At 42.7% G+C, this 25,144-nt stretch overlaps 1 protein-coding gene across 15 annotated transcripts; it reads left to right on the forward strand.

Moving 5' to 3' along the window:
* The first annotated feature begins 117 nt into the window (after positions 1 to 117).
* On the forward strand, positions 118 to 23,886 carry SLC26A8 (solute carrier family 26 member 8). Of its 15 annotated transcripts, none has more exons than XM_068918386.1 (22): positions 120 to 263; positions 1,475 to 1,578; positions 2,897 to 3,153; positions 5,671 to 5,810; positions 6,590 to 6,706; positions 7,634 to 7,809; positions 8,266 to 8,430; positions 9,134 to 9,283; positions 10,335 to 10,417; positions 10,795 to 10,942; positions 11,867 to 11,980; positions 12,584 to 12,685; positions 13,873 to 13,968; positions 15,124 to 15,230; positions 16,745 to 16,814; positions 17,620 to 17,712; positions 17,804 to 17,938; positions 19,217 to 19,579; positions 20,966 to 21,020; positions 21,140 to 21,330; positions 22,468 to 22,727; positions 23,306 to 23,886. In XM_068918386.1, exons 3-21 carry the CDS (start codon positions 2,984 to 2,986, stop codon positions 22,681 to 22,683), a joined length of 2,691 nt encoding a protein of 896 aa, XP_068774487.1. In that variant the 5' UTR covers positions 120 to 263; positions 1,475 to 1,578; positions 2,897 to 2,983; the 3' UTR covers positions 22,684 to 22,727; positions 23,306 to 23,886. The 15 variants fall into 15 exon arrangements, with proteins under 15 accessions (XP_068774494.1, XP_068774495.1, XP_068774487.1 ...); XM_068918390.1 differs by having other exon boundaries at positions 22,606 to 22,727; XM_068918388.1 differs by having other exon boundaries at positions 12,584 to 12,661.
* Positions 23,887 to 25,144: the final 1,258 nt, after the last annotated feature.

Genomic DNA, 25,144 nt, shown 5'->3' on the forward strand with positions numbered 1-25,144 from the left:
GAGGCCTCGCGCGGGCGGTTCACCGACCCCCCCCCCCCCAACCACCGCGCTGAGGGGGAAGGAGCGGGCGCGCGCGCCGAGCTGACGGGCGGGGAAGGCGGCGGCGGCGGCGGCGGAGGGAGGGGAGGGGCGCTCGCGCCCGGGCGTTGGGAGCCGCCGCGCGCCCACCTGGTGCCCTCGCCCCGTCCTCGCCTCGCCCTGCTCTGCCGCCCGGCTGCCTCGCCGCCCGCCCCGCGCCGCCAGCGGCGGGATAGCCCCGTGAGGTGAGGCGGGCCGCGGCGGGGCTCGTCCCGCCGGCAGCCAGCGGGGCGCAGGGCCAACAGACGGGGCGGTGGTGGCGGTGTGTGGGGGGGGGGGGAGAAGGACACGCCCGTCGCAGGTAGGACGGTGACGGCGACACCACGGCGACTGCCCCCACCCCCTGCCTGGCCGCCCGCTCCGCCCCGCGCAGCGCAGCACAGCCCCGGCTGCGCTGAGGCGACCGCCGCCCCCCTCCCCGGCACGCTGGGGCCCAATCGCTCGGCACGGCCGCTCTCGCGAGAGCTGGGGGCGCCCAGGGCAGAGATGACCCAATATGGAACCAGCGCGGGGGTCTTCTCGCGAGAGCGGGAGGGGGGCGGGGCCTGGCGGAGGGCGCCGGTGACGTCGAGGGGGCGGGGCGGGGGCGGTGTGCTGGGGGGGGCCTGGGTGCCCCCCCGGCTCCGCCCCCCACAGCACCGGGCTGGCCGGGCCCGAGGCCCCGGATAACCCTTGGCCGCTGCCAAAAAGCTAAAATTCCACGAGTGCTGCCCCTGCTTCGCGTTTTCATGAGCACACCCCCCCTTCGCTCTTTGCTGCCCAGTTGCCCTTAGGGCGTGCTTGAAATAGAAAGAAAAGGAAAATCGATGAATAAACTTACTTCCCGCAGCATTTCTGCAGGCCCTGATTAACATGGCAGGGTCGCTGGGGAGTAAGCGCCCATCGAGACCTTTCTGGAGCTGCCCATAGGTCTGGTGCTTCTGGAGTCCTGCAAGCCAGTCTTGGTTGCCTTGTAGTCCCCGCAAGTGCACTTTGTCCCCTTCTAGGGGCTTTACACCAGCAGTAATGGGGAGAACAAAGCCATCTCTGTCTAGATTTCCCAGTTCTGTATTCGTATAGAGAATTTTCTGAGTACTGTAATATTGCCTTACGCTATCAAAGATGGGTGCGTGCCTACTTTCAAGCGTGCGCCTAAGACATTGAAATCACTAGGTGCTGCAGGCTAAGCATGTTTTGAAGTGGAGCCCATCGTGTTTTCACCAGGTTGTAAGTACAGAATTGCACAGCAAATAAAAGAGTGTTAGGGATTTGAGTATAAGGCCCTTTGCCGTTGGATCTCAAGCTTGAGGAAGATGAGTTTTGTTCGCAATACTGTGCGAGACAGGCACGTTCTGCCTGGAACTTGCTTTTAAAACGGCGGCTTCCCATGTCAAAAACCTTCTTGTTCTCTACACAGCCTAACAAAATGGGACCCTGTCCTCTGCCTCTATGAGTCACCGTTGAAGTCCAAATAACAGGAGTGAACAAGAGCTGAACTTGACCACTGCTTGTGTCTAAAAGGTAACTTACTTTGTGGCATGCTGGGCTTTTTAATGCCTTTCATCGGCAGACTCTAGCCTCTTGTTGGTTTTGCTGCTTGTGTTATTTTATCTTGAAAAGGTGCTTGTGCTCAAAGATGTCAAAAATAGGTAAGGCTTTAAAAACTTGTACTGGGTCTGAAGATCAAACGAACACAAATGGCTCTTAAATCTATCTGTGGAAGACCTAGATTTATCTTCTCTGTAAGAAGAGGGAGGAACTGTGCCCTAATGATGGAGTGTGTTTGAGACTCTCCTACCACCAGCTCTTTCTGGGGTTTAGAATGACTGGGGTGTGTGTACACGTCTGTGGCTGTGTCTCACAAGACAGGAAAGTCAGTGTCAAGAGTCCCTGTTGCTGTATGAGAAGTAGCATGGCTCAGTGATGCAAACCGCTAGGCCTGTACACTGATCCTGGCAGTTCAGGAAATGAAATAAGAAGAGGAAACTTTAATCCCAATGCATTTTTTTTGTTACAAGTTCTGCTACAGTTGGACTACATTCTGAATAGAGTCCTACTGCTAACTCACAGCCTTTTAATATTTCCTCTTTCCCTATATGTTACTATGTGTCATCACCCTGCTTTTTGTGTAATCTCTGTACTTTCACTTGGAAATTCTGGATTTGAATCTTTTTTTTGCCTCGGCTGTCTGTATAAGATCTTTGCCTCAGATCCTGTCTTGCAGTGGACCTTTGCTTACTCGGTATTCCCTTAGGGAGCTCACGTCTTACCTACGCTGAGTGACAGAGATTGAACTCAAATCTCCTTCCTGGTATTAAAATACTAAGGAATAGGAGTCAGACATTCTGAGGATTATAAAACCTGAACTGTATCAAATATAGATTTTACACAGCGTTTATATGCTGCAACTCAGATTTAGCTGCTCCCTGTATGATTCAAATCTAGATCTTTTTCCTCCAGGGCTAGAAACGAGGAGATTTAGAACTGGTTCCCCAGCTGCAGTTGGGTTGCGGAGGGGGACGGGATCCAGTTTTCTAAACACAGGCCTGATTTTGGGATCACAAAATGGAGGGGATCCAGGCTGGTCCTTCCCACAGAGTTGGAACAAGCCCGGTTCCAGAAGGACCCAGTATTGCTGAGAGTGATTTGGCGATTGATTTATCTGATCCTAAGAGCAGCAGGTCCTTCATGGATTTCAGTCTCCAAAGCCTTGCTTATCCCTGCGTTGACTATTGGTTCCACAGGAGTTATGCTGGGATGGGCTGATCACATATTATGCTTTTTATTGTTTTGGTTTTTAAGCGAGACTTCAGTCAATGACCCTGTTTCTTTCCTTTAGCCCTAGTGCCAAGAACAAGCTCTTTGATTTTGGCTTCCAGCATTTGCTGTTCCTCCGGTTTTGACTGTCCATGATCAGAAGGACTATATGGAGCTAGACGATGATATCGTTAGGGCAGATAGACAACCAACAGTATACAGGGTCCAAAGAGAAATACAAACTGAGGAGCACTTCCAGACCTACTTTGAAAGAAACCTCTCCTCTACCTTGTGTGGAGAAATACAAATTCCTCGAGTCCACCGACGGCTCCAATGCAGGTGAGTTATATGCAGGGAATTTGGTAGATGCGAAGAAACTAAGGAGACTCTTCAAGCCCAAGTGCAATAAAAGGCGCTAACTTTCCACTGCTGGCAATTAAAATGCTGAAGTGTGTTGATTGATAACTGAAGCAGAACACCCAGTTCTGGCAACTCACACCTGAAGCATGAGAGATCAGCTTAGCACTGCACTATGAAAGCGGCTATTTGCAGTCTGCAAAAGTTTCTGTTCACTTGAGGACTCTGATAGCACGAGGGATAGATGCACTGTAGAGAGAAACTGCCAATAGTTTCGGTCCCCTCCAGCGCTTCCCTTTGCCCAGCTGCAATACGCAAGCTTGCATCTGCTTTCTCTGGTTTGTGTTTTTTGCTACTTTTGTTTCTTACATTTCAAGACCCATTTTCTGTTCCTTCTTAGTTGGGAACATGGATAGTTGCATAATGGTAAGACTGAGATTGACTGAAGTGCTTTTCCTTTATTTTGGAGCTGTGTTCCTGTGTTCTTTGAGAATAATGGGGTGAGGCAAGCGCACCGATATAGCACTAATGCTTCAGCAGCCTGGTTTTCCCATTCTGGGACATTATCTGCCAAGATTCTCTTTTGGGCATTGTACTGGGGTTAGAAGCAGCTCTTCTTCCAGAGGAGCCCTGCAGGCTGCAGGCACGCCAGAAGGCAGTCTCATTTGGCAGCATATGAGAATTCCTGATGTTCTTCCAGCAAGGCAGATATAATCAAAAATAGGAAGCTCTTTCATCAGTTTCCCTTTCAGTTTTGTTTAATTGTGAATACTCTGTTTTCTTTCTTTGGATCCTGAGTGGACTGGCAATGGTTATGGCTGTGTCTACTCTGCACAGTCCTCATAAGAAAGCAAATACAAAATCTCTGATTCGTCATTTATCCGAGCTTTCTTTCAGCAGTTCACAAGAACTAAAATGTATACTGAAACATAAAGCGTTTTTCTGGGTCTGTGGCAGGACTTGAGACCAAGGCTAGCCATGGGTGAGCTTCCACAAGATGTGGTGAGCTTGCTGCAACAGCTTGCTGCAGCCAGAAGGGACAGGACCGCGCAGGGAAAGACAGGGAGTCAGACCTCCCTCCTTCTGTATAGCTAGCTCTTGTTATCAGCTCAGCTATGTGTGGAACTGCAGCCTAAAACTGTGGATTGTGTTTTACTTATGCTACTGTGAAGTAATTTTCTGGTGGTAAGTGGCAAATGAAATCACAATTTGAGTTGCTACTGTGTTTTCTAGTTTTTCATTCATCTTCAAGACTTGTCATCAAGATTAATCTCTGTGAAAATGAGATCTGGTAGGTTGTGGAATAGCCTTCTGTTCCAGCACTGTCCTTTCATATAGTAAAAAAAAAGTAAGAAGGAGTTTGGATAAAGTTCTGGAGCCAGAAAAACAAAATTACTTGGTGGAGAGAGTTGAATTGTGCATAATTATGATGTGATGATCTAACAATCTGTCCACCCAGAAATGCCTGGTGCAACAAAATAAGTCTTGTCCAGAGATCAAAGGGAGGATTTTGCTTTTAAGTTCTAGCTAATATTGTTTGAAACTTTATCATTGCATTTACTGCTTAGTAAGAAAATCCCTTTATTCCCTCCCCCAACTCCTCGCTTAAGCCCCATGTCTATCTTGCTTCCTCGTACTCTTTTCCCTGTTGTTTCCCACTTCCCTATCTCATGTTTTCTTTGTTCTCCATTTTGTATGCACTTGTCAGCCCAGTATATTGTCACCTTGGTCAATAAAATGATAGAAAGGAACTCAATTCTATGTCATTTACTGGAGTTCAGTCTCCACAGCTACTGTTCAAGGCTGCCTGAAGCCCTGGGCAGACACTGCCTCACTCATATTTGGTTCGTAATTGGAAAATCACTAACACTGCCAGTGGATTAGAAAGGGGAAGAAGGAGCACAGGGCTGTGGGGTTAGTCAGCGTTTACCTACTGGAAATTCTGATTCAAAAACATATAGGCAAAATAACTTATGTAGGTCAGGTCCTCCTTGCATCCCCGAATTAAATAATATATTAAATAATATATTAAATAATATAATACAGGAAGCACTTGACAGTTTCTCGAGAGGTGGGAGCGGTTTGTCTATTTTTTTTTTTTCCACAGATGTATTGTTTTTATGTTTTCCTTCTGGAGCAGAATAGGAGGAATCGAAATACCATCTCCTATTTTTCTTCTGTTAATGAGGTCAAGTAATTGATGCATTTTGAGCTCTGGGCTTTTGAGCTGAGAGGATATCATGTGAAAGGCACACAGAGTATTTGCGATTCATCTGAATGGAATGCGAAGGCACGGGGGTGCCTATGTAGGATTCATGTTATGTGCCAGCTGGATCTGCAAAGCGCTCGTGCCTACGTGGGTTCGCAGTATATGGTGCCTGCCTATAGCTAGCCGTAGCAGCGTGGCTTCTGTGCTTGGAGAGGATGAGGCCATGCAAAAGTGCAACAGAGGTGGAGTTGGTGAAAGGCATTACATGTGGCTTATCTGATTCTTTTCAGCTTCTCCTGGGGAAGGTTCAGAAAGATCATACTCAAACTATTTCCTGTCCTGAATTGGCTTTTTTCATATCGGTTCAGAGAATGGCTCTTGAGAGACATACATGCAGGCTTAAGTGTTGGGATGTTTCAGATTCCTCAAGGTAGGCAGAGAAAAAAAATACTCTTGCTTCCTTTTGTATGTCATCATTTTCATATTTTAATTTTTATCTCCTGCCCATTTTCCTGTTCTTTCTAGATGTGATGGGGTTATGTGGGAACTTTGACCATACAAGTTCCATAATTCATTAACCAATTTACTTGCATATTCTCAGGAAAAAAGAATCTGTTCTATAATCAGACAGTACATGATGTAGTTTCAAGGGCAGGACACTATTTTTTTCATACATAAAGTTCTCCTTAAACTAACTCAAAAATGTAGACGACAGCAGCATTTTCCTATATTGCAAACAAAATAACATGGTCTTTAAAACCCACCCTGCAAAATCAAGGACTACGTATGCGTAGCCACCCCACTATTAGGTGGCCTAAAAGGAGAGTTGTTTTGGTCCTTTGCTTACTTTCTAGTTAAGAAGGGCCCATGTTGTAAAACAACACTTGGTTTTCGCTTCTACCTGGCCTCAGTGGCTTTATCAGGTCCTGGACTCCCTAAAAAAATAGGTGGTGAGAGCTGAACGGCCTTCTTGCCCACTTTGCGCGTTGGCCAGTTGGCGTGTTTAGACTCAGACTGGCAAGTGGGAGGTAGTATAACGGAGACCAGCACTCATGCTGCCTGTGTTGTGATGGTTCCGTTACAAAATAAAATGGGACCTTCGTTAGGGTTGCCAGGTTTTCATCAGCAAAATTTTACTTAAAATTACTAACCAAAGATAGAGAATTTTCCCAATTTGCTTGATTTTAGAAACAGATTTTTGCTTTCCAGGACTGTTAGGAGTTTTGCTGACCAGGTTACCTTTGCCAATCATCAATGGCTTCTATTCTGCGTTCTGCTGCTCAATGACATATGTCATATTTGGGACTTCACATCATATCTCAATTGGTGAGGTTTATTTTGTACTGCAGAATGTTTCTACAGGAGTTAGAGATTATGTTCAATGCTGTTTCAAAAGCTAGCAAGATGCCTTAATTTAGTCATCTGTTAAATCTAATATGCCAATGTTATTTAGGTGAGACTCTAGACCTCCAAATTCTCAATTAATTGTTGTTCCACTTCTGCAGCTGATCAATGGTGAGAATTTTGGCCAGTCAGTCAAGTCTCAGCTGCAAGGTGCTTTCAACCCCTGCACAACAAGAGCTACCGCAGCTTCTGTATCACAGACACCAGTGCAAAAGGAGACAGCTGGAATGTCATGGAGGCCTCTCCTACCTAAACTAAAGGGCTAGTGCAGTCTGCTTCCCATTTACCCCCAGGATGTGACTGTGAATCATGATGTAGCTCCTGGTCTATGCCTGAGGCCATGCAGTTTCTTGCCATGACTGAACTGTTGATGATTTTGCATTCTTAATTTATTCAGAAACTAGATTATTAACAAGATGTTTACATCTGAGAAGGCCCTTCACATTATCATAATAAGGGCATATGCGGAGCTCCTAGCCTCTTAGGTAACTTGGCACTTCTGTCTCTGACTGACTGTATTTCTCAGCCTTTCTGGCAGCTCATGGCGATGCATCCGCTTTTGTGTTTTATATTAAAATATTTTTGTCGTGCATCTGACCAGCTTAAGAGACTTCACTTGTAAAATTGTAGAAGGGGTCTGAACTTTTCCGGCAGCACCTCAGGAACTTTAGGTGCTTGTTCAGAAAGAGTACCTTATGAAAAGGGATTATATACCTGAGTGAAAATAGACTGTCTCGTACTGCAGAGACCGATGGTGGGAGGAAGAGATGGATGTGTGGTTTTAAGATAGACCCTTCTTGCAACATCTCATGCAGTTCCATTTTCTGTTCTCTGTTCTGCTGGTTCCAGGCTCATTCAGCATCCTAAATGCAATGGTGGCAAACATTCTGAAGACTCTTAATTTCAACCAAATATTGTCCTCTAATGGTTCATTAGCCAATTTCTCAGACCCTGCATTTATGAAGAATTACATGGAGGCCTTGACACTTACTGCATCAACAACATTTTTGACTGGCATCATTCAGGTAGCATATGACTCTGTTTTAGATCCTTAAGGATGTACCCTTATATACATTCTTTTACATGTGAAAATTTGTGTGTATTCTAAGCACAAACGCTAAGCCTGAAGGTCTGCTTCTTCCTCTCATGACGTCTGAAAAGATGTGTGATATGTTCAAGAGGCATGTGTCTGTGATTAATATGTACATGTGTGAAGGAAACGATTATCTTTTGGGTTGGCCCGTTCTCCAGTATGTGGACCCTTAGGTAGTCCTGCATAACTGCACACACCTGATGTAAAGTGCTTCTATCTTGGTGTGGCAGTGTCTTACTCTAGGCGTGCATGATGAATATAGCATGTTCCAAATAACCACCCATCCTATATGGCAGTGAAGAGTCATGCTCTTAAAATATGGAAACATGAAGGGTGGGTTAGACATTGATAATTATATCACATCTCACTTCTCATTTGTTCCGTACAGTTGCTGTTAGGCTGCTCTTGCCTGGGGTTTATCACGACATATTTGCCAAAGACTCTCATTGATGCTTACCTCACTGCAGCAGCGTTGCATGTCATTGTATCACAGTTTACCTTTATCTTTGGCATCATAATTGACTTCCACAAGGGCCCCCTGGACATTTTCTATGTGAGTAAATTCATTATTGGTCAAAGAAGTGCATGTTTGTTGGACAGGAAAGAAAAGAACAGCTTCAGAAATTGAAGGCAATTTTTGACTATGTCAGTTGGTAGGGGACATTTTTGCAATTCCCAGCTGTGGTTTACTTCACCTTCCTGTTGTCCTGAACAGCATATGGAGATTATTAACTTGTGAGACATGCAAGAAAAAGGGGCTTTGTGCACATTTTTAATCACTTATGTAGCTCTAGAATTTTCAGCATGTCTATAATTGTTATAGAGGAAAGGCTATAGGAAAATGTATTGTTTCCACAGTAGATCATCACAGGCAAACCTTTGGGCACACGGTATCTTTATCATATTACCAAAGGCAAAGAATCAGCAGGCTCCAAGCTAAATACAAGTTAAAGCCAGTTTTTCTTAATTCAATAACATTGATCAGGCAACTGGAAAGAAAAGGTAGTGTAGAAGAGAGGAATGATGGTGCAGGGACAGATCTGAGTTATTTGTAGCAGTGTTTTCTCTGCAGACACCGGTAGACAAGACGGATTTTAAAATACTGTTTTGTTCTTAGCCTCTCTTCTTCCCACTGAAGATACCACTGTAGCAGAAAGGATAAGTTCAAGTGTCAGGGCAACCTATGTCAACCTCCCGGAATGTAAAAGTAGTGGTAGTATCTGATGCTGACCCTCTCTATGATGTTTCATTTTCAGAATCTATTTCATTACTTCCTGGTTCTCCCAAAGGCTAATGCCACCAGCATATTGCTATTTTTGGTTTGTGTGGTCATGCTACGAGTCAGTAAATATATCAAGATAACATATAAGCATAGTCCTATTGCATTTCCTATGGAACTTCTCTTGGTAAGCGTTCTCCATATTTCCACTGTGATAACTGAACTAACACAGAGATCAAGAATATCCTGTCTGAGATGATGCTGGAGGTTTGAGTCCCATTAACAGCTTTGTCACTGATATGTGGGGTGGCTTTCAGCAATGGTACTGTAAAAATAAAACATCCCTGCTTACAAGAGGCCACGAGGACTAACTATTTAGAATTGCTATACGAATGAAAATTACTGTGTAGATGAGCCCTTCCTGGAAACCTAGTTCTAGACTCCGAATTTTAATTTCTTATCTTTAGAATGGATGAAACGAGAACTGTGGACTTGTGGGTTCAGGATCTTGATCTTTTTAGTGGGGCGTGGTCTGGAATTGTGGAAAGGAGGTAGTCGATTTTGTAATGTTCAAAAGAAATTCTTGCTGTAAACTCAGTTATGTTTGTTTGTTGTTGCTCTTTTCTCCCTGTTTTTTTCTCCTTTCTGGAAAGTGGAGGAGTTGATTTCTTATCAAAATTATTTCTGTTGAAATGACAGTTCTGACTTCTGGGCACAGTCAGGGAGTCTGAAAGATCATAGAGGCTTTTTCTAAGGAACAAGATACCAGGAATCCCACCTTACTGATGTTGGAGTTGAAGCAATTTGGCACTTGTACAATAGGGACCTGTGGGACAACAGCTCTGGCAGAGCATAGCATTACAGAGAGCAAACCCTTCTTTTGTATTATTAGTTTAACAGCCAAGAATTGTATTCTTGAATGTTCAGAAAGTTTCATGGAAGTAGTAGAGTGATTTGGAATAGGAAAAATAGTCTCTGTCTTACACAGGATGTATTAGACACTACTACATTGTAGGCACCTGCAAAGGACTAGGAGGTATTAGTATAACACACTTTATTTCAAAAACGTTCCACTTATTACTTCAGGGTGCCGTTATGTTTATACACTGAAAAATTCTGTGGCTAATTCCTTGAAATACTCCTACAAGATTAAATATGCTTTGCTTAGATATATTGCGTACAGTTTCAGGAGCAAATGCTGTATAACCCTTGGTATTGCTTCTTGTTTTCTTTTCCAGATTATCACAGTCACAATTATTTCTAATCGCATTCATCTTCATGCTGAATCTAGTAGGGTTGTGGTCAATATGATTCCTCACAGGTTAGTTATCTATGCCGTTAATGAGGTTATACTTTTGAGATACAAAAGAGATGTTTCAGCCTATTGAAATCTGTCATGGGCTGATTTTGCACTGGGAAGCCCAGTTCTAGGGATAAGTCTTCAAGAGATGTAATTGTATCGTTATTTCAGAACACACACAACAGAATGTAAATTACAGTTTTCTTTATTAGATTGAGGTTTTGTTTGCATGCAAAGAAAGGAATTTGGGTTTTTTTGTAAGGTGGAGGCAAAGAGTCTTACAGATTTAGAGCTTCTCCTCTGCGGTGCTGAACGCCTCTGATGTTGGTCCTGGCTATAGGGTTATTTTGCACAGAATTCAGAGCAAGTCTGAACTTATCTATTCTCTGATCCTGCAGGTTTCTGCCTCCTACACCGCCAGATTTATCAAACCTGAACAAGATTATATTCCATGCCTTCTCCCTTGCTATTGTAAGCTACTTCCTTCTTGTTTTTGTGGGAAAGAGGTATGCTTCACTTCACAACTACAATATCGCCAGCAATCAGGTGAGAACAAAAATGCACGTACTTCCTAGGCCAAGACGCAAACTGAACTCTCCTAGTAAAGCCAGTAACTAGCTGAGAGTGGTAGAAACAAAGGTTTTGCAGCAACTTGCTTACCCTCCCGCGTGGAAGGGTAAGTGTTACAAGCCAATAGCATGAAAGCCAAGGTATGGCCTTTTTTGACCAAGAGGTCTTTGTATATTCCCACTGATTGGGATGAACCCCTCACCGCTGCAGCTGGACCTGACAGCTGTTGGTGTTTTGAATCCATAGGACTATAAAAACATACAACATGAATAGCTGAAATTCTAAATGGCCCATGCAGCTATATTTCTTCTCTGGTAGCTCTGGCTAGCTACCATCCCAATATAAGGATCCTCTACCCAGAGTGATTGCTTTGAGAGACTTTTAAGCTAAAACTGCGTTAGCTTCCAGTGTGCTAGAGTTAGTAAGCATTAGCTGTTTTGCCATACTCCATGTTTAGCTTGTTGTGATGGCTTGAAATATTTATTAGGATGGAATTAAGCCAGTAAGGAAGCCAGCCTGACTTTATGTAGCCTTTTGGGATAAATATCAAGGGAATGTCTTTTGCACTCAAGAGTTTGTCCAGGTGCACTGTGCTGTGTACTGAGATTTGCTACGTGTTAGCTTGGAAGCCAATCCTTTATAGATTTGAAGTTCTCAGTGGATTTCTTTGAAAGCAGGAGCTTGATTTTGGGGGCCTCAGCTGTAAAAACTCTGTGCTTTTAAAATAGCTCATGTAACCATAGCAGACCTTGCTTTTCAGAAGGTCTCCTGAACTTAGCAACACAGATGAGCAACCAGCAAGTATGAGCATAAAGGAATGTGATTCTTGATAAATTACCTCTATTAAGGTAAGCCATTCATTTGGGGTTTTCTCTACTTCATTCTGTTTCTGTTTTCCAGGAGCTGATAGCTGTGGGGCTGTGCAATATTTCCAGCTCATTTTTCAAAAGCTTTGCTGTCAGCTGTGCTCTTTCTGGAACTGTCATTCAAGAGAAGACAGGGGGAAGAACACAGGTGAGCTGGGCTGGATTTGTCGAGCTTCCAAACTGTCATCTAAAATCACTGCATACTTAGTATAGGCTGACTTTTCATCCAAACAATTTGTGAGCTATAAAGTTATATTCCCATGGACCATTAATTTAGATCCCCTGTCTCTGTATGTTACGTTATGTACTATATGATACTTATTATGATATGATACTTATAGCACATCATGTGCCATGAATGAAGCTAGCATCCTGTGGGGAGAACGGGATGTGTTCATGCAGTTTAAGACTACGTTTTAGTGAATATGGCCAAAAAGCCAAATGAAAATTATTCACGCAAACTTCTTCCATCTATCTTCCTTATTGGGCGGGTGAGGGGGGAGCAGGCTGTAATACAATACCTTTTTTTATCAGACCTCTTAAGTTAAAGACTACCTACTCCACTGCATCATAGAAGTCAGAAGTATTCTGGCATTTGTACCATCCTTTGCAGCACACCTGCAGCCTTTGTTCAATGTCCCCAGTTATTTTTCCCAGGCTGTAGTGTTACACAGACCATATCTACTTGTTTAGAGAGGACAAATGAGAAAATGGTTCTGGAAGGCTTCTCTGATGAAGTATTTCTGTTCAGTTAGCAGCAGCGATTGGAGCATCCATAATGCTGGTGTTTGTGCTGAAACTAAGATACTTTTTCCAGGCTATGCCTAACGTAAGTGCATCTGAGATAGTTACGGTAGGAGCCTACTTATTTTCTAAGCATAAGATAAAGATTTCCTGGGACAGTTCGGGATTCTGCTCTAGAGTTAATTGTTTTGGGGAACTGATGAAACCAAAGCAATGGCTTTAAACTCCCCTAAATTTCAGCAGGCTACAGTATTAGATAATAAATATTGCATCTTTGTCCCATCTGTGACTGATCAGAACAAGCTAAAATTCCTTGGCTAAAACAGGATTGAAATTTCATTGCCAGGATCTACAATTTGAATATTGTATTTCACTTTTGGTCTCCCATCTTGCAAGCTTTTAGACACTCGTATAACACAATCATGAGCTGCTCTCTTGCATCTGTTTAAGTATTTCCAGGATGGATGCTTCAAAGTCTTTTCCGCATAGATGTAAATAAAATCCTCCAAATGGAAATTTGGATTTAGTGTCTCTGATTCTAGCTTGGCCTTTGAGGTTTATTTTTTGAAACCATATGGGCTCCTAAACTGCCTTGCATGAATATTGCATTGCCAATATGGCTACAAACATTTTGTTGCTGTAGATTATTTGAGATACTCAGTGTTCTACTCATCTCTTAAAATGTTATCTGGACTTTCTTTTTTTCTGTATATTTTTTTGAGAAACCACTGTAACAGAGTATTATTTCCTGATTTTTCCTGGCCTCCTTGTAAGATGGGAAAATAAATCCCTTTCCCAAAACTAGCTGACAAAGCAGAATTTAACTATCTACTTCCCTTCCGTCTCCTTTTCCTTGCCAAGAAGGGCTTTTTCAACAAATGGTGTCAAGCAGCTTCCTAAATCTGGCTATGACCTGCCCATGCTAATTGAAGCCATTCTTTGAAACAGCAACTCCTACTTCTGTAGATAGTGTTAGCCTTTCTCCTAGTCTTGCAGGAGGCATAGGGAGTCACTGAGGAACACTGTAATGGAAACTACACATAGCATTTCAAGAGGAAGTCCAGTTGTATTGGCAGAAATTAACTGTGAAATCAAACAAGGTTATACACTGGCTTCATATCGGTTTTCATATCAACAAACTGTTATATACATCCACAATAACTATGGAACTAAAGCTATTGTAAGATTTTAATTTTGAGCAGTTTATCCACTGCTTGCGTATCTGTTGTCTAGCATGTTTGTAGATACAAAGGAAAATTAATAAGATAATATGTGCTATTTTTCTGATTTTCACAGGGTGTACTGGCTGCTATTGTGGTAGTTAATATGCTCCCATTTCTTGAAAAATTTCTGGACATCCCAACCCTGTGGAGACAGGATAAGTATCATTTAGTAAGTGGCAGAAAACCCCACCTAGGAACTGGAAGGTGCTTTAAAGGGAGAAATGCACATTTTAGGAGGTCAAGGCAAACAGTGGCCATTCTCTTAGAAATGGGATCGTTCAAACTATCCAGCAGAAGAATTGTACTGAAACCTCTACAAATGCATTTGCAATTTCTTCTGTACAGGCAGAACTGATCATTGATGCTGATTCCCAGGTCCTCTGAGAAGGAAATTCTCTAGCTATCAATTGGGACCACGTTCTCTTGTGAGCACTTGTGCAGGATTTCTCTCTTATAAAGAGAAAGGCCCCCAATATAATATGACTTCTCCTGACTATGGAAACCCTCTTAAAGAGACTGGACATTTGAGTTGTGGGTCAGATGTATAGGGTCTGAAGGTTGTGAAGGCTTAGCAAATACTCCACTTGATGGCAGGAAGGATAAACAATCTGCCAGATCTGCTTCTGACATTTCCTGAAAGTGATTTAATACAGCTGACCATGGTAGGAATCATTCCTCTCCATCTGTGCTGCAAGTTTCAGCCTCAGAAGTTCTTTCAGTAAAGTCCAATCTTTATCTGGGGCCCTCCATGCAGTTTTTTTCCTCAGAAATAAAGTGCTTGCCAAGAGGCAAGTTCTCAGCACCTTATTTCAGCCACACCTGGTTATTTGCCTCATTCTTTCAAGGCAGGCCAGTGCTGTGGAGGCATCTACACAGCCAAGATTGCAACTCTGGCTCCACACTGTATGTCTCCAGATGCAGGGCAAAGTAAGGGGGGAGTCTGTCTTGTCCGTAACTGTAGTTGAGTCACGCGGTTTGAGGTCCTGCACCTTTTTGTTGTGATCATGGTTTGTGACTACTTGGAAGATTGGCTTGTTCCAGAAGTGATGACAAAGTTTTTCACCTATCACTGTTCCTAGTCTCTTTCTTTTTTGCTGCAGTTTGCAAACGCCAGCCAGAATAGCTCAACCGAGAAGTCAGCCAGGCCTTCTGAGTCTTAGAGTAGCCCTACTTAACAGATGCCACCCCAGGCACTATTCAGTACAGGATGTAGATGAAGTGGATTTGGCTGACTTTATACCTCTGGGACTGTTGGCTGGGGCTGAGTTTGGAGGTCATTTCACATCTTTTTGCTACTAATGTTCTCTCTGTCTCTTGTTCAAAGGTTATTTGGCTTGTAACTTTTGCAGCAGTCCTTTGTCTTGGTCTTGATGTTGGTTTAGCAATCTCCATGGGATGTACCTTCTTCATAATCACCGTTAGATCACACAGGTACTTGTAATTCTTACAGCAAAATACTGATTTTTCTTAGAGCTGATGTTTAGGTGTAGCTAGCTGTACATGTGAAAATGGAAAAGCAGCTTCTGTAAACACTTCAGTCAGATCTTCTGGAGTTTCTCTAATCCTATCTATCACCCTAATGCGTAAAGTAGTAGGCTCTCTCTGTTCAAGTTTGTGGGCTCTGGATTGATCCTCCCTGCAACTGTGCCATGCAACTGCAGAAGACTGGTCACTGTGGTGTAGGCATCCACAAGGAGAGGTGATCTACATACACGCTTCAATGAAGGATAAAATGAGATATTGTGTCTTTCTTTCAAACGTGTTCCTCAGTCTTCTTTAACATTCACCAAGCTGTTCTATCTTCTCCCTAAACTCAGTCACTGATAGGGAAGGGAGATTGCATCAAACAGACACAACTAGGCTTATTAACCACTAACCCAACCAGCAGAGTTGTTCATAAATCCAAGCCACATCTCATGAGATTTACCATGAGAGGGAAGTGCTTGTCTAAGGAGGCTGAAGTCTGTAGAATAACATGCAAGGAGTTAGCAAAAGCCTCAGCTCTGCTGCAGGTATCGAACTGCTTGTGAAAACTGCTCCAGAGTGGCTCTGAAAGAATGCCTTCAGAACACTGGAACGATGCAAAGATTTCAGCTGGTGTCTGAAACTCACTGCATACCTCTGCTCAGAGTTATCTTCTTGGGCTTGCCTTGGGATTTAATGAGCCTTGTGAAAGGGCAATTTGGCAGCCATTGTTCAGTTAGCATCCTTATTGATCATATTACCTGCAGGGTATATAACTGCTTCTCAGTTTCCAAGGAGTTGAGGGCTTTATGCTGACAAGACACAGAAAAGCATGGAAAGTTACCTGCCAACAGATTTCCTTGAATAGAGCGTCTTGACAACTTAATGTTTTCCATACTCAGGACCCACTTGCATTTTCCAGTGACTGGACAGCTAGTCAGATGTTTAGTCCACCCATGCCATGAACTGACCAGAGCCTGCCCAAAAACCATGCAGCAGCACCATTAGCAAGGTCCCGTCCCCAAAGTAAGACGTTCTCCCTGGAGGCAGACTATATGAATTGAAGCAAAATGCTGTGCTAAAACTGCTATGTGATCTCTGGATCAGACCTAGCCTATGTGTAGCCAGCTCTAAGCACAAGTTATAACTGCCTGCACCTGGCTATGTGATGTATCTTTGAGGAGGGCTATGGGGAGACAGAGAGGGAACCCACTTCCTGGCATAATAACATTCTGAGTGTTCCAGAGCTAGAAATGGGGCATTATATATTTTTGAGGGCACCAGTGTACCTGAAGGGTATGCTTGTATACTGCTCCCCTACTCAAAGAACCCTAATTATGAGTGAATAACTTTCTGTATTCACACCTTCTGAAGTTGCAGTTGGTATATCCAGTGAAGAAGAGAGAAATGAAGATCAGACTTTTAGGAACAGATGGTTTTTCTCTGTTCTCTATGAAAACCTAATAAACATCTTGTTTCAGGATGAAGATGGTGGTGCTGGGACAGATTCCAAACATGAATATTTATAGAAGTTTATCCGTCTACAGAGCCGTAAGAGGAAACAAAAACCCAAATGTTCCATCTCTCTGTAATCCAGCTTCTTTCATTAAATGCCTGGGGGTGACCGTTTAGACTCAGCTCATTTGAGTCAAACTTTGAAAATCTAAGAACATTTAAGTATCTGTCGTGAGAAGTGATCCTGATACCTAGCTTAGTCTGCTTGGGCCAGTGTCAATGTGTCCTGGTGTCAGTGTGTGCAGTCCCCGTGGTAGAAGCTGCACTGCTGTCATTTCCAGAGCTGTTGGGAATTTTTTGCTGACCTGCTTTTCTCAGTCTGGTTTTGTCTACGCTACATGTGTGTTCACAATAACAACTGTGCCTGTGCTAGACTGACTCACAGATTCTCCTGGCGATGGGATAATAGGTAGGGCAGAGACCTTTTTAACACGTTATTGGCAAGCCCTGCACCAAACAGAGTTAGGCAATGCTATAATAAAAAACTTTGCCTTTGTCACATGGGTGCATTCCCAATGCTATGTTGATGGAGCTGAAAAGACGGACTGATAAAAGCTTATAATATAACAGCTTAGTTTATATTATAGCAGCCAACTGCCATCAGTGGTGGGAAACCTGCTGGAGGTATGTTTTTAACTGCAAGAGGTGTAGATTAGTTTATGCTAATTAGGTCCATGCTACCAATACCACTACCAGTATGCAGTGTAGCCAGCAATGAGAACAGACAAATTCCGTCCTTAGGGTGCGACCTTGCAGTCTACTGCCTAGGCAGTGTTAGGCAGAAGGGGGATAATAGCTAATGGTAGGTACAACGCTCACAGAGCCAACTTTTGTTTTACAGGCAATGGAGATTGAAGGTGTTAAAATCTTCCAGTGCTGTTCTTCCATCTCTTTTGCAAATATGAAGCACTTCAAAAACTACTTGTTAAGCAAGGTAAATGCCACTTTTTCAGTCAGCGGAAGTTTCTAAGATCCCGCATTAGGCAGATAAAACTCTCTCCAACAAAACTGTTTTTCTTTTTCAGATGGACATGAAAGCAGTGCCTCTTGATGAAAATGAAATGAGGGCTTTAATTTCAGTTAGTCTGTCTGACACTACGGTGCAAGGAAAAGATTTCAAATGCGCGTGTGTCTGTGATCCACCTGGACCAGCACCTAGGGTCAGCTTTAGGAAAATATTTATCTAGTCTGTCTTATTTGAGGTGCTGGTTTTATGTTATTAAGAACAATGTTCTTAACTTGCCAGAACTTTAAAGGCTGCAAATGTTGATATAAAGCATGTATATATATATTTGATTTTTGAAAATAAGCAAACATAACCACTGTATTTCTTCACACTTACACTTTCTGTGATAGAGCAACAGAAGCTCAGCTTACTGGGTGCATGGACTAGCAACTGAGGTATTCAACAGTTCCTCTCCTCTCTGCTGAAACATGAATTTTGTCAGGTGCTCCAGTAGGAATCTTCTTTTTCCCCCAGCAGCAAGAGAACTCCCTTGGTTATCTGAGGGATTTAGTCTACTCTCAATATTAGCAAGTGCAAGTGCTAAATACCTCAAAGACAGCTACAGTCACCATAATCAGAGAATTTCTCCTGTCTTTACTACAATTGGCTGATGTATGTCTTCTAGAGAGTCAGTCGTATCCCTCTTTATCTGAATTTTCAAGTTTTTAGACAAATATATGGAAAGAACTTAGGGAATGGACTGTTCTCAGAAGATATTTTTCAAACAGTCATATGTGATTTGTAAAAGTCCTTGTATGAGAAATGACTTGAAAGAAAGTAGTTTGGGAAAGACGCGGTGCTGAGGTGCTTAGGAGTTGAAAGTGATAATGCTGATTTAACATCATCTTCCAAAGGACAAAAATGCAGAGAGTGACTTTTCCTGTCTTGTATCACAAAAATTAAAAAACACATTTGGAACTATTAAGAAAAAGAATCAATTAAATTTGTCCACTCTGTGACCAGCTGAGAAAGATAGAAAGAAAGTAGCTGAACAAAGGTCTGCAGAACTCAGCCAGTAAGCGTCAGCGTTGCTCAGAAAGGCAATTTATCTTCAAAATTTGAGGAAGGAAAATAAAATGTATTCTTATAGTGGGAAGAGAAGTTGTGTGAAGCCGTGGGCAATCTTCTTTTTTCTTCTTTTCCTTCATGAAAGTTAAAAAAAGTAATATTCCAGTATCACAAGCCATTTCAAGGTGTGGAAGAGTGAGGTAGGCACTGAAGGCGCTCTGCTAACCACATCTGAGGCTTGCCTGAGTCACCCACTACTTTGCATGCTCTTGTGCTATATTTAGTGTTATTTCAGAGGTGTTTTTACCGTGAGAGAAGAAATATCATATGATTTACAGCGCTGTCTTGTTTGCAGCAAAAAAAATTTCCACCCCGTAGGCCCAGTTCTTCCAACCACTGGTGTACTCTCCATTTTCCATCTTAGATACCATATACAGAGAAACTGGTGAAGCGACATGACCCAGGCAGCGGTTCCTCATCATCTTCAGTTAATTTGGTACATTGGTCAAAGTATGGAGACAGATCCAGCCATAGGACACTCTTGGTGGGAGCAGCGCAGGCACAGTCTGCATCCCCAGGCCTTAAAACAGGACTTGAGACTGAAAAGAGCCAGGATGAAGGGAAAGGAGCTTGCCTTTCATCAGGCTCTGCAACAGATAATTCCTCAGTACTGTTGCATCAGGAAGAAGAACAGAAAACGCATTTGCTGAGTCCAGTCCACACCATTATTTTAGACTTCAGCATGGTGCAATTTGTGGATTTGCAAGCTTCAGACTTACTGCGACAGGTAAGCAACCTAAATGCATGTAAATGCAAAACCTGAAGTTTACTCAGTGTCATGTTGCTTGTTAGCCTAACGTGCCCTGTTATATAACAATCTGTGCATCTTCCAGTTGGCCTTAAAGGGTGCAGGATTTAGCTATTGCATTTCAGAAATTAATGCCTTCCCAAAGAAACACACATTTTTTGTTGTTTTTAAACAAAAGCTCCATTGTCAATACAAAGGACATGCAAAAACCTGTCATCCATTGTCACTGGTTCTCGAATCATATAAACTAAAAACGCACTTATAAAAATGTCTAATTTGTTTTTCCCATGTTGGCAGTTTATTTTTTCTTCTAGCCGGACATTTGAAAAAAATCCCTCTGCCTTAGAAATAGCCGATATGAAACTACCAGCTGTCTTCTCTGAGAGTGATTTTGTTATTATTGCTGACTGCCTAATTAGCCTTGTCTTTGAAGTATGCCTTGAGCTTCTTAGTCTTCAAGTGGAGATCCTAGCCAGTGGAGATATATTTAGCAAAAATAAATTTTGTGTAGCTATGCTTCTCAGAAAGACTCAGTTCCAGATGGATTCTTACTCAGCTCCCTTAAGCTCTGTCGCTCAACTTCCAAAGGTGTCTGTTTGACAATGCGTTAGACTAACACCTCTTGGGAGTAATTGTGCACTGTTTTCCCTAAAATCCTTGAAGAATTATTTGCGATCCATTGAATAACTTTCCCCTTGGGAAATGGGGATGAAGTCAAAAATCTTTCCAGACTCCTCCCAGCTGCATTTTCTGAAATTCTGTGATTCTCTGTACATTTTGGCATAAACTTTCAATAGCAAATAATGACTTTTGTTGCCTTTTTTCATAGTAACTATCTTGAGATCTTCTAATTACAAAGGGTTGGGTATTGAGAAAATGGAGAGAATCTATCCAGTCTAAAATCTGATTGCTTTAGCACTAAGGTGATCTATCTAAAAAAGTTGGACGTGAAAATTGAGGCAACCGGAATTACAGGTCATGTTTGAAAATATAGGTTCCCAGACCCCTTGTTTACACATGGGCATGGCATCTGTGTATGTAGAATCATTTCAAGTTAGCTTGTTCCTATGAGAACTTTTTGATTAAGCAAAGAAGTAACAGTGTGTGTTGCACTGTACTGTAGGAGGGCCAGTATGGGATCTGGCTGTGAGCTGTCCTAGTTCTTGGGGTCAGCATTCATGAAGACCTTGGACACCTTGGCTGTTTAATGCTGAACTAAGAAACAGGATTTGAGATTCTGGAAGAAGGGTATTCTCCAAAGATGTAAAATTATAAGGGAGTTTTTCTTTCCCTATTCACGTCTTACCTTCTAGTGCGCCTGTATAAAGCAGAGTTGCTAATGCCAGTCTGGAATTCTTTCCACAGATCTTCCATATGTTTCACAATATTGGTATTACAGTCCTGATAGCCAGCTGTCACTGTGAGTATAGTGTTTGCTTACTAATACTGACTTATCATCAGGGGTAAGTTTTAAACTTCAGTGAAATGTTTGTGAATGTGACTTTTGTTGGTTTGCTTATTTTCCCCCCTTTCTGATAGTCTCTGTAATAGCAATCTTTGAGAAGAATGATTTCTTTGACAGCTGTATCACCAAAGAAAGGTTCTTTCTAACTCTTCATGATGCTGTGCTGGCCGCTTTGGAGAAGCATCAAAGGCAAGATGAACTAGAACTTGCAAATCGACCTACTGAGAGAGAGTTTACTCAAGAACCATTCGCTGAGCAGCAGAAGGTAGAATATTTAGCTTTCACTTAAGTCGCCTTGTTCTTAAGTTATCCTATCAGTAACTTAACAACCTTGTGATGTGGCAGAGGAGATAGGGCAGAGTGGGTGCTCTTTTGAATTCTCCTGGTTTTCACATGTACTTGGCTATTTGCAATGGATAGAGATTTAAAAGAATAATAATTCAATTTGGTTTTTTGAGTCCTGTGCTCCTTTTGAGGGAGGCACCTTTGTGTGCAGGCTGGAAAGGAGTGATCAGTCTGACTTTTGTTGCATTTGTCTGACAGAGCAAGGACCCTACCAGGGCAGAGTGAAAGCTCCAAGTTTTCATTTCCAAAAGTTACTACACCAGCTCCCTTGAGGCTGATGGGAGAAAAGGAGGACAGTGTTAGCCAGGTTTCCTAAGGAAACGAAGCTTGTGCATATGCTCTTTCTGCCTATCAGCTCTGTGCAATAATTTTTAAGCTCACTGGCACTCTCAGCCAAGTTTGAAGAGGGTAGACAGTTGCAAATTCCAGGAAAAGTCCTTCTTGTGAGTACAAGATTCCAGTAATTGCCCCACCGAGGGAAGGAACCCAGCCTCGGCTAACCCTCCCATGCATACAACCCGGCTGGGCTCCTATAGCTGATGGAGAGGAGAATGAAGGGGAAAACAATGCAGATCTGCAGGCAAGCAGAGTTCTTGAGTTCTGCTGCACATGGAACAGCTTGTTTAACTCTCTTATCTTGCCATTGTACAGAATGGTCTAAAGCAAGCTTAGTGACCTTCCTGACAGTCTCCCCGTAGAAAAATCTTCATAAGGATGAAGGTGATGGTATATATTCACCAGTCTCCTTTTAACGGAGGCCTGGGGAATGTTGGGAGCAGTTTCCAGGCAGGAGGTGATGGTGGTTTCCCAGGAGTGCACTCCGAGATGAGACTGGGCTGGGCGAGCAGACGGGACCCACAGCAGCTCAACGATGTGAGCTTCCGCAGCCGCTGTGAGCTCATTGCCTCAGCAGCTGGGGATTTGAACTACCCTGTGCTCCCACGCCAGCATAGTCCTCTTGCTGCTCACATGACGTTGCCTTGGCATGGGAACTGCACTTGACTGGCTCAACAGATTGGCCACCCTTGGCCTACAGTAATGTTTGTGTACATTTCAGGAAAGAAGTTTGTTCTTGGAGAAGAACAAAGATTTTTCCTCTGTAAAGAGCTCTGAAAACGAATTTCTACATGACGAGCCAGTATCAGTTATCTCACACTCAACTCAGAATGAAGTAGAGCCAAACTCTCTCCCGCAGTATGATACTCCAGGCCTTCCATTGGATTTCCAGCACGCAGGCTGGAAGGAGAGATGGAAGTATACCAGCAATCCCTGAAGTACAAGTGTTCAGGAACTGGGATTTCAGTAGAGAGGAGAAAGGTACAGTTAAGCAACAGTTCAGGTGGTTCTCCCCAGCATTTGATCCTTTTTTTCTTTTTAGTTTTGTCTTTTTCAGAGTTCTTAAAATAGACAGCTTGGCTAATGCCTACAGTAATTCTGTTGTTCTGAACAAAAAGCAACATTTATATTATTACTTTGAAGCGCTTCCAAATACATATGCTACCCAGCAATGAAGAAAGCAGAAAAATGTCAAAGCACAAGACAGAATTAGCTATAAAGCTTGGAATTATCAAATGACTTGCACTCCTTTTCTGAAAGTCTGTAGATGTTTGTTTAAATGCTCTAGCTTAGCACTTTTTATATATTTATTGCTTGCTAGTTAATGAATCTAATCTGCTGCATTTCAACAGGTTACATGCAGGCAGTTTCATTATCTTCAGATGTATGTAGAATTATGTGAAGCTTTACAGAAAAGCATTTTATTATTAATATTCCACACTTTGAAATTGATATTGTCTGCACCATCATAACATGACATCTGTCCTTTAAGTATTTTTAACTTGTTCCCTTTCTGTTCAACTATAACTAAATCCTAGTAAACAAATTTTTTTTTTCAGGTTTTGGTAGTCCTTTACTGAAATAGCGAAGAATGGAGGAGTGCATTCACTTTGTTCTGAAGAGCCAGGAAAATTAGAATAAGATGCACTTAGTGCTTGGGGGAAAAAAAAATCAACTTAACGATTTTTTCTTTAGATCAGCCATAGTTTGAAGCAGTAATACAAATACAGATGCGTGAACTAGGATTGCACTGAAAGCAGCAGCTTTTAACTATATGAGCAATATACCTCACAAGTCTTTACCATGCCCTCATCTGGACGATTATCCCATGGCTCAAATTGCCTAGTGTGAAGAGTTGTAGGTGAAACTAATTTTGGATGGGTAGCCAGTAGGTAGGGGTAGGTGTCTATATACCATTCAGACCCTACTTTAGGGCAAAGATTTGATTTAAGTAAGTGATGCATCCTTTATGAGCAGATACTATGCTCTGGGCTAAATTCCTTCAGCTGTGAACAGCTCTAAGTTTTGCTGCTGGGCGTTGTGTGGTTTCTCAAGGTGGCTTCTCTGGATTCTGCTGCTTCTGGCTGTTAAGTTTTAGCAATGATAATAGGAATATTAATATTAAACTATCTGTAATGTATTCCAGTGAGTCCTTCTCATCTGTTTCTCTTTTTTCCTTTAAATTCTTATTGTTTCCAAGCAGTTTCTGGAGGAAAGACATAGTACTGCATATGTAAACTGCAATGGTAAATGATTTTAGTGAACATTCTGGGTAGAGTTGCTTACTGTGGAGGAAACGGAGTCCTGGAGCCTTCATACCTTTTGGATTGAAAGACAGGAAAAACTGAAAGCTTAAATAGTATTGAGTAATTCTCAAACCACATATGCTTCCCTGCATTGTTTTGGACAGTGGCTTCAAGCCAAACTCCTCTCAGCTCTGTTCAAAACAGAGTAATATGAAAACCATGAAAAGCATAACCCTAATTTCCAGATTCTGTTGGCTCTCCTATGGCAGCCTTGATTTAGGATGAAATGGCTTTCCTAACTCCTGGCAGCATGGCAAGTCTCCATTGCAAACTTTAGAGATTTTTTTGTTGGCTTGCTCAGCACAGATCTGAATCTTTCCTTCCCACCCCCATGACTGTGCACAGTTGAGCAGCAGGGGACAACTCTGACGTCAGTATGTGAGCTTTCAAATTATGGGTATTCATGTTGCAAAACAAATATCTTGCTGAGAGGAAGTCCAGACAATTCTGATCTTTTTCCCTTATAGCTGTGCAGTGACTTAACTCTGCTCCTGCATACATAGACAAGGCTTCTGTGTCTAGCCAAGCACCAGTCCCTGGACACAGGCCGTGAAGTGACAAAGCACGTACTTTATGGCCAAGGACTCCACCTATACCTCTAAAAAGCCACAGAAGTAGAAGTCAGAGTTCAAAGGCCTGTCTGTAATCTTGTGTTTGTAGGCAGCTTGACGTTCTCACCTTGCAACAACTAGTTGCAACAACTACAGTTGTTTGATGCCCTTCGCAGCTAGTGCGATGCCATGTTTTTGTAGCAGGGCACGCTGCAGAAACCCAGGCAGCTCTGCCATAGCACTGCATTAGAAACATCATCATGCCTTTTATCATTGCAGAGCACAAAGCGTGTGTAACCCCCCAAACCCCCATTGTCATTCTGTTAACATTTTACATCAGTTTGTAATGGCTACAAAAGACATAAAGCAGTAGAGGAACCTCTGGAGTCATGCACAGAGTGGCAGAAGCAGTTCTTGGGGCAACGCACTGTGGTGTGTCACACTGCACAGGGAGTTATGAAGAAAGACGAGATAAACCGGTTATGTATGGGCATAGTTAGGGGACATTTATTAAATAGTGCCAGGCTGTTGTGTGGAAAGA

The sequence above is a fragment of the Struthio camelus genome, chromosome 24 (genome assembly GCF_040807025.1).
Source record: "Struthio camelus isolate bStrCam1 chromosome 24, bStrCam1.hap1, whole genome shotgun sequence".
NCBI classification, from domain to species: Eukaryota; Metazoa; Chordata; class Aves; order Struthioniformes; family Struthionidae; genus Struthio; species Struthio camelus.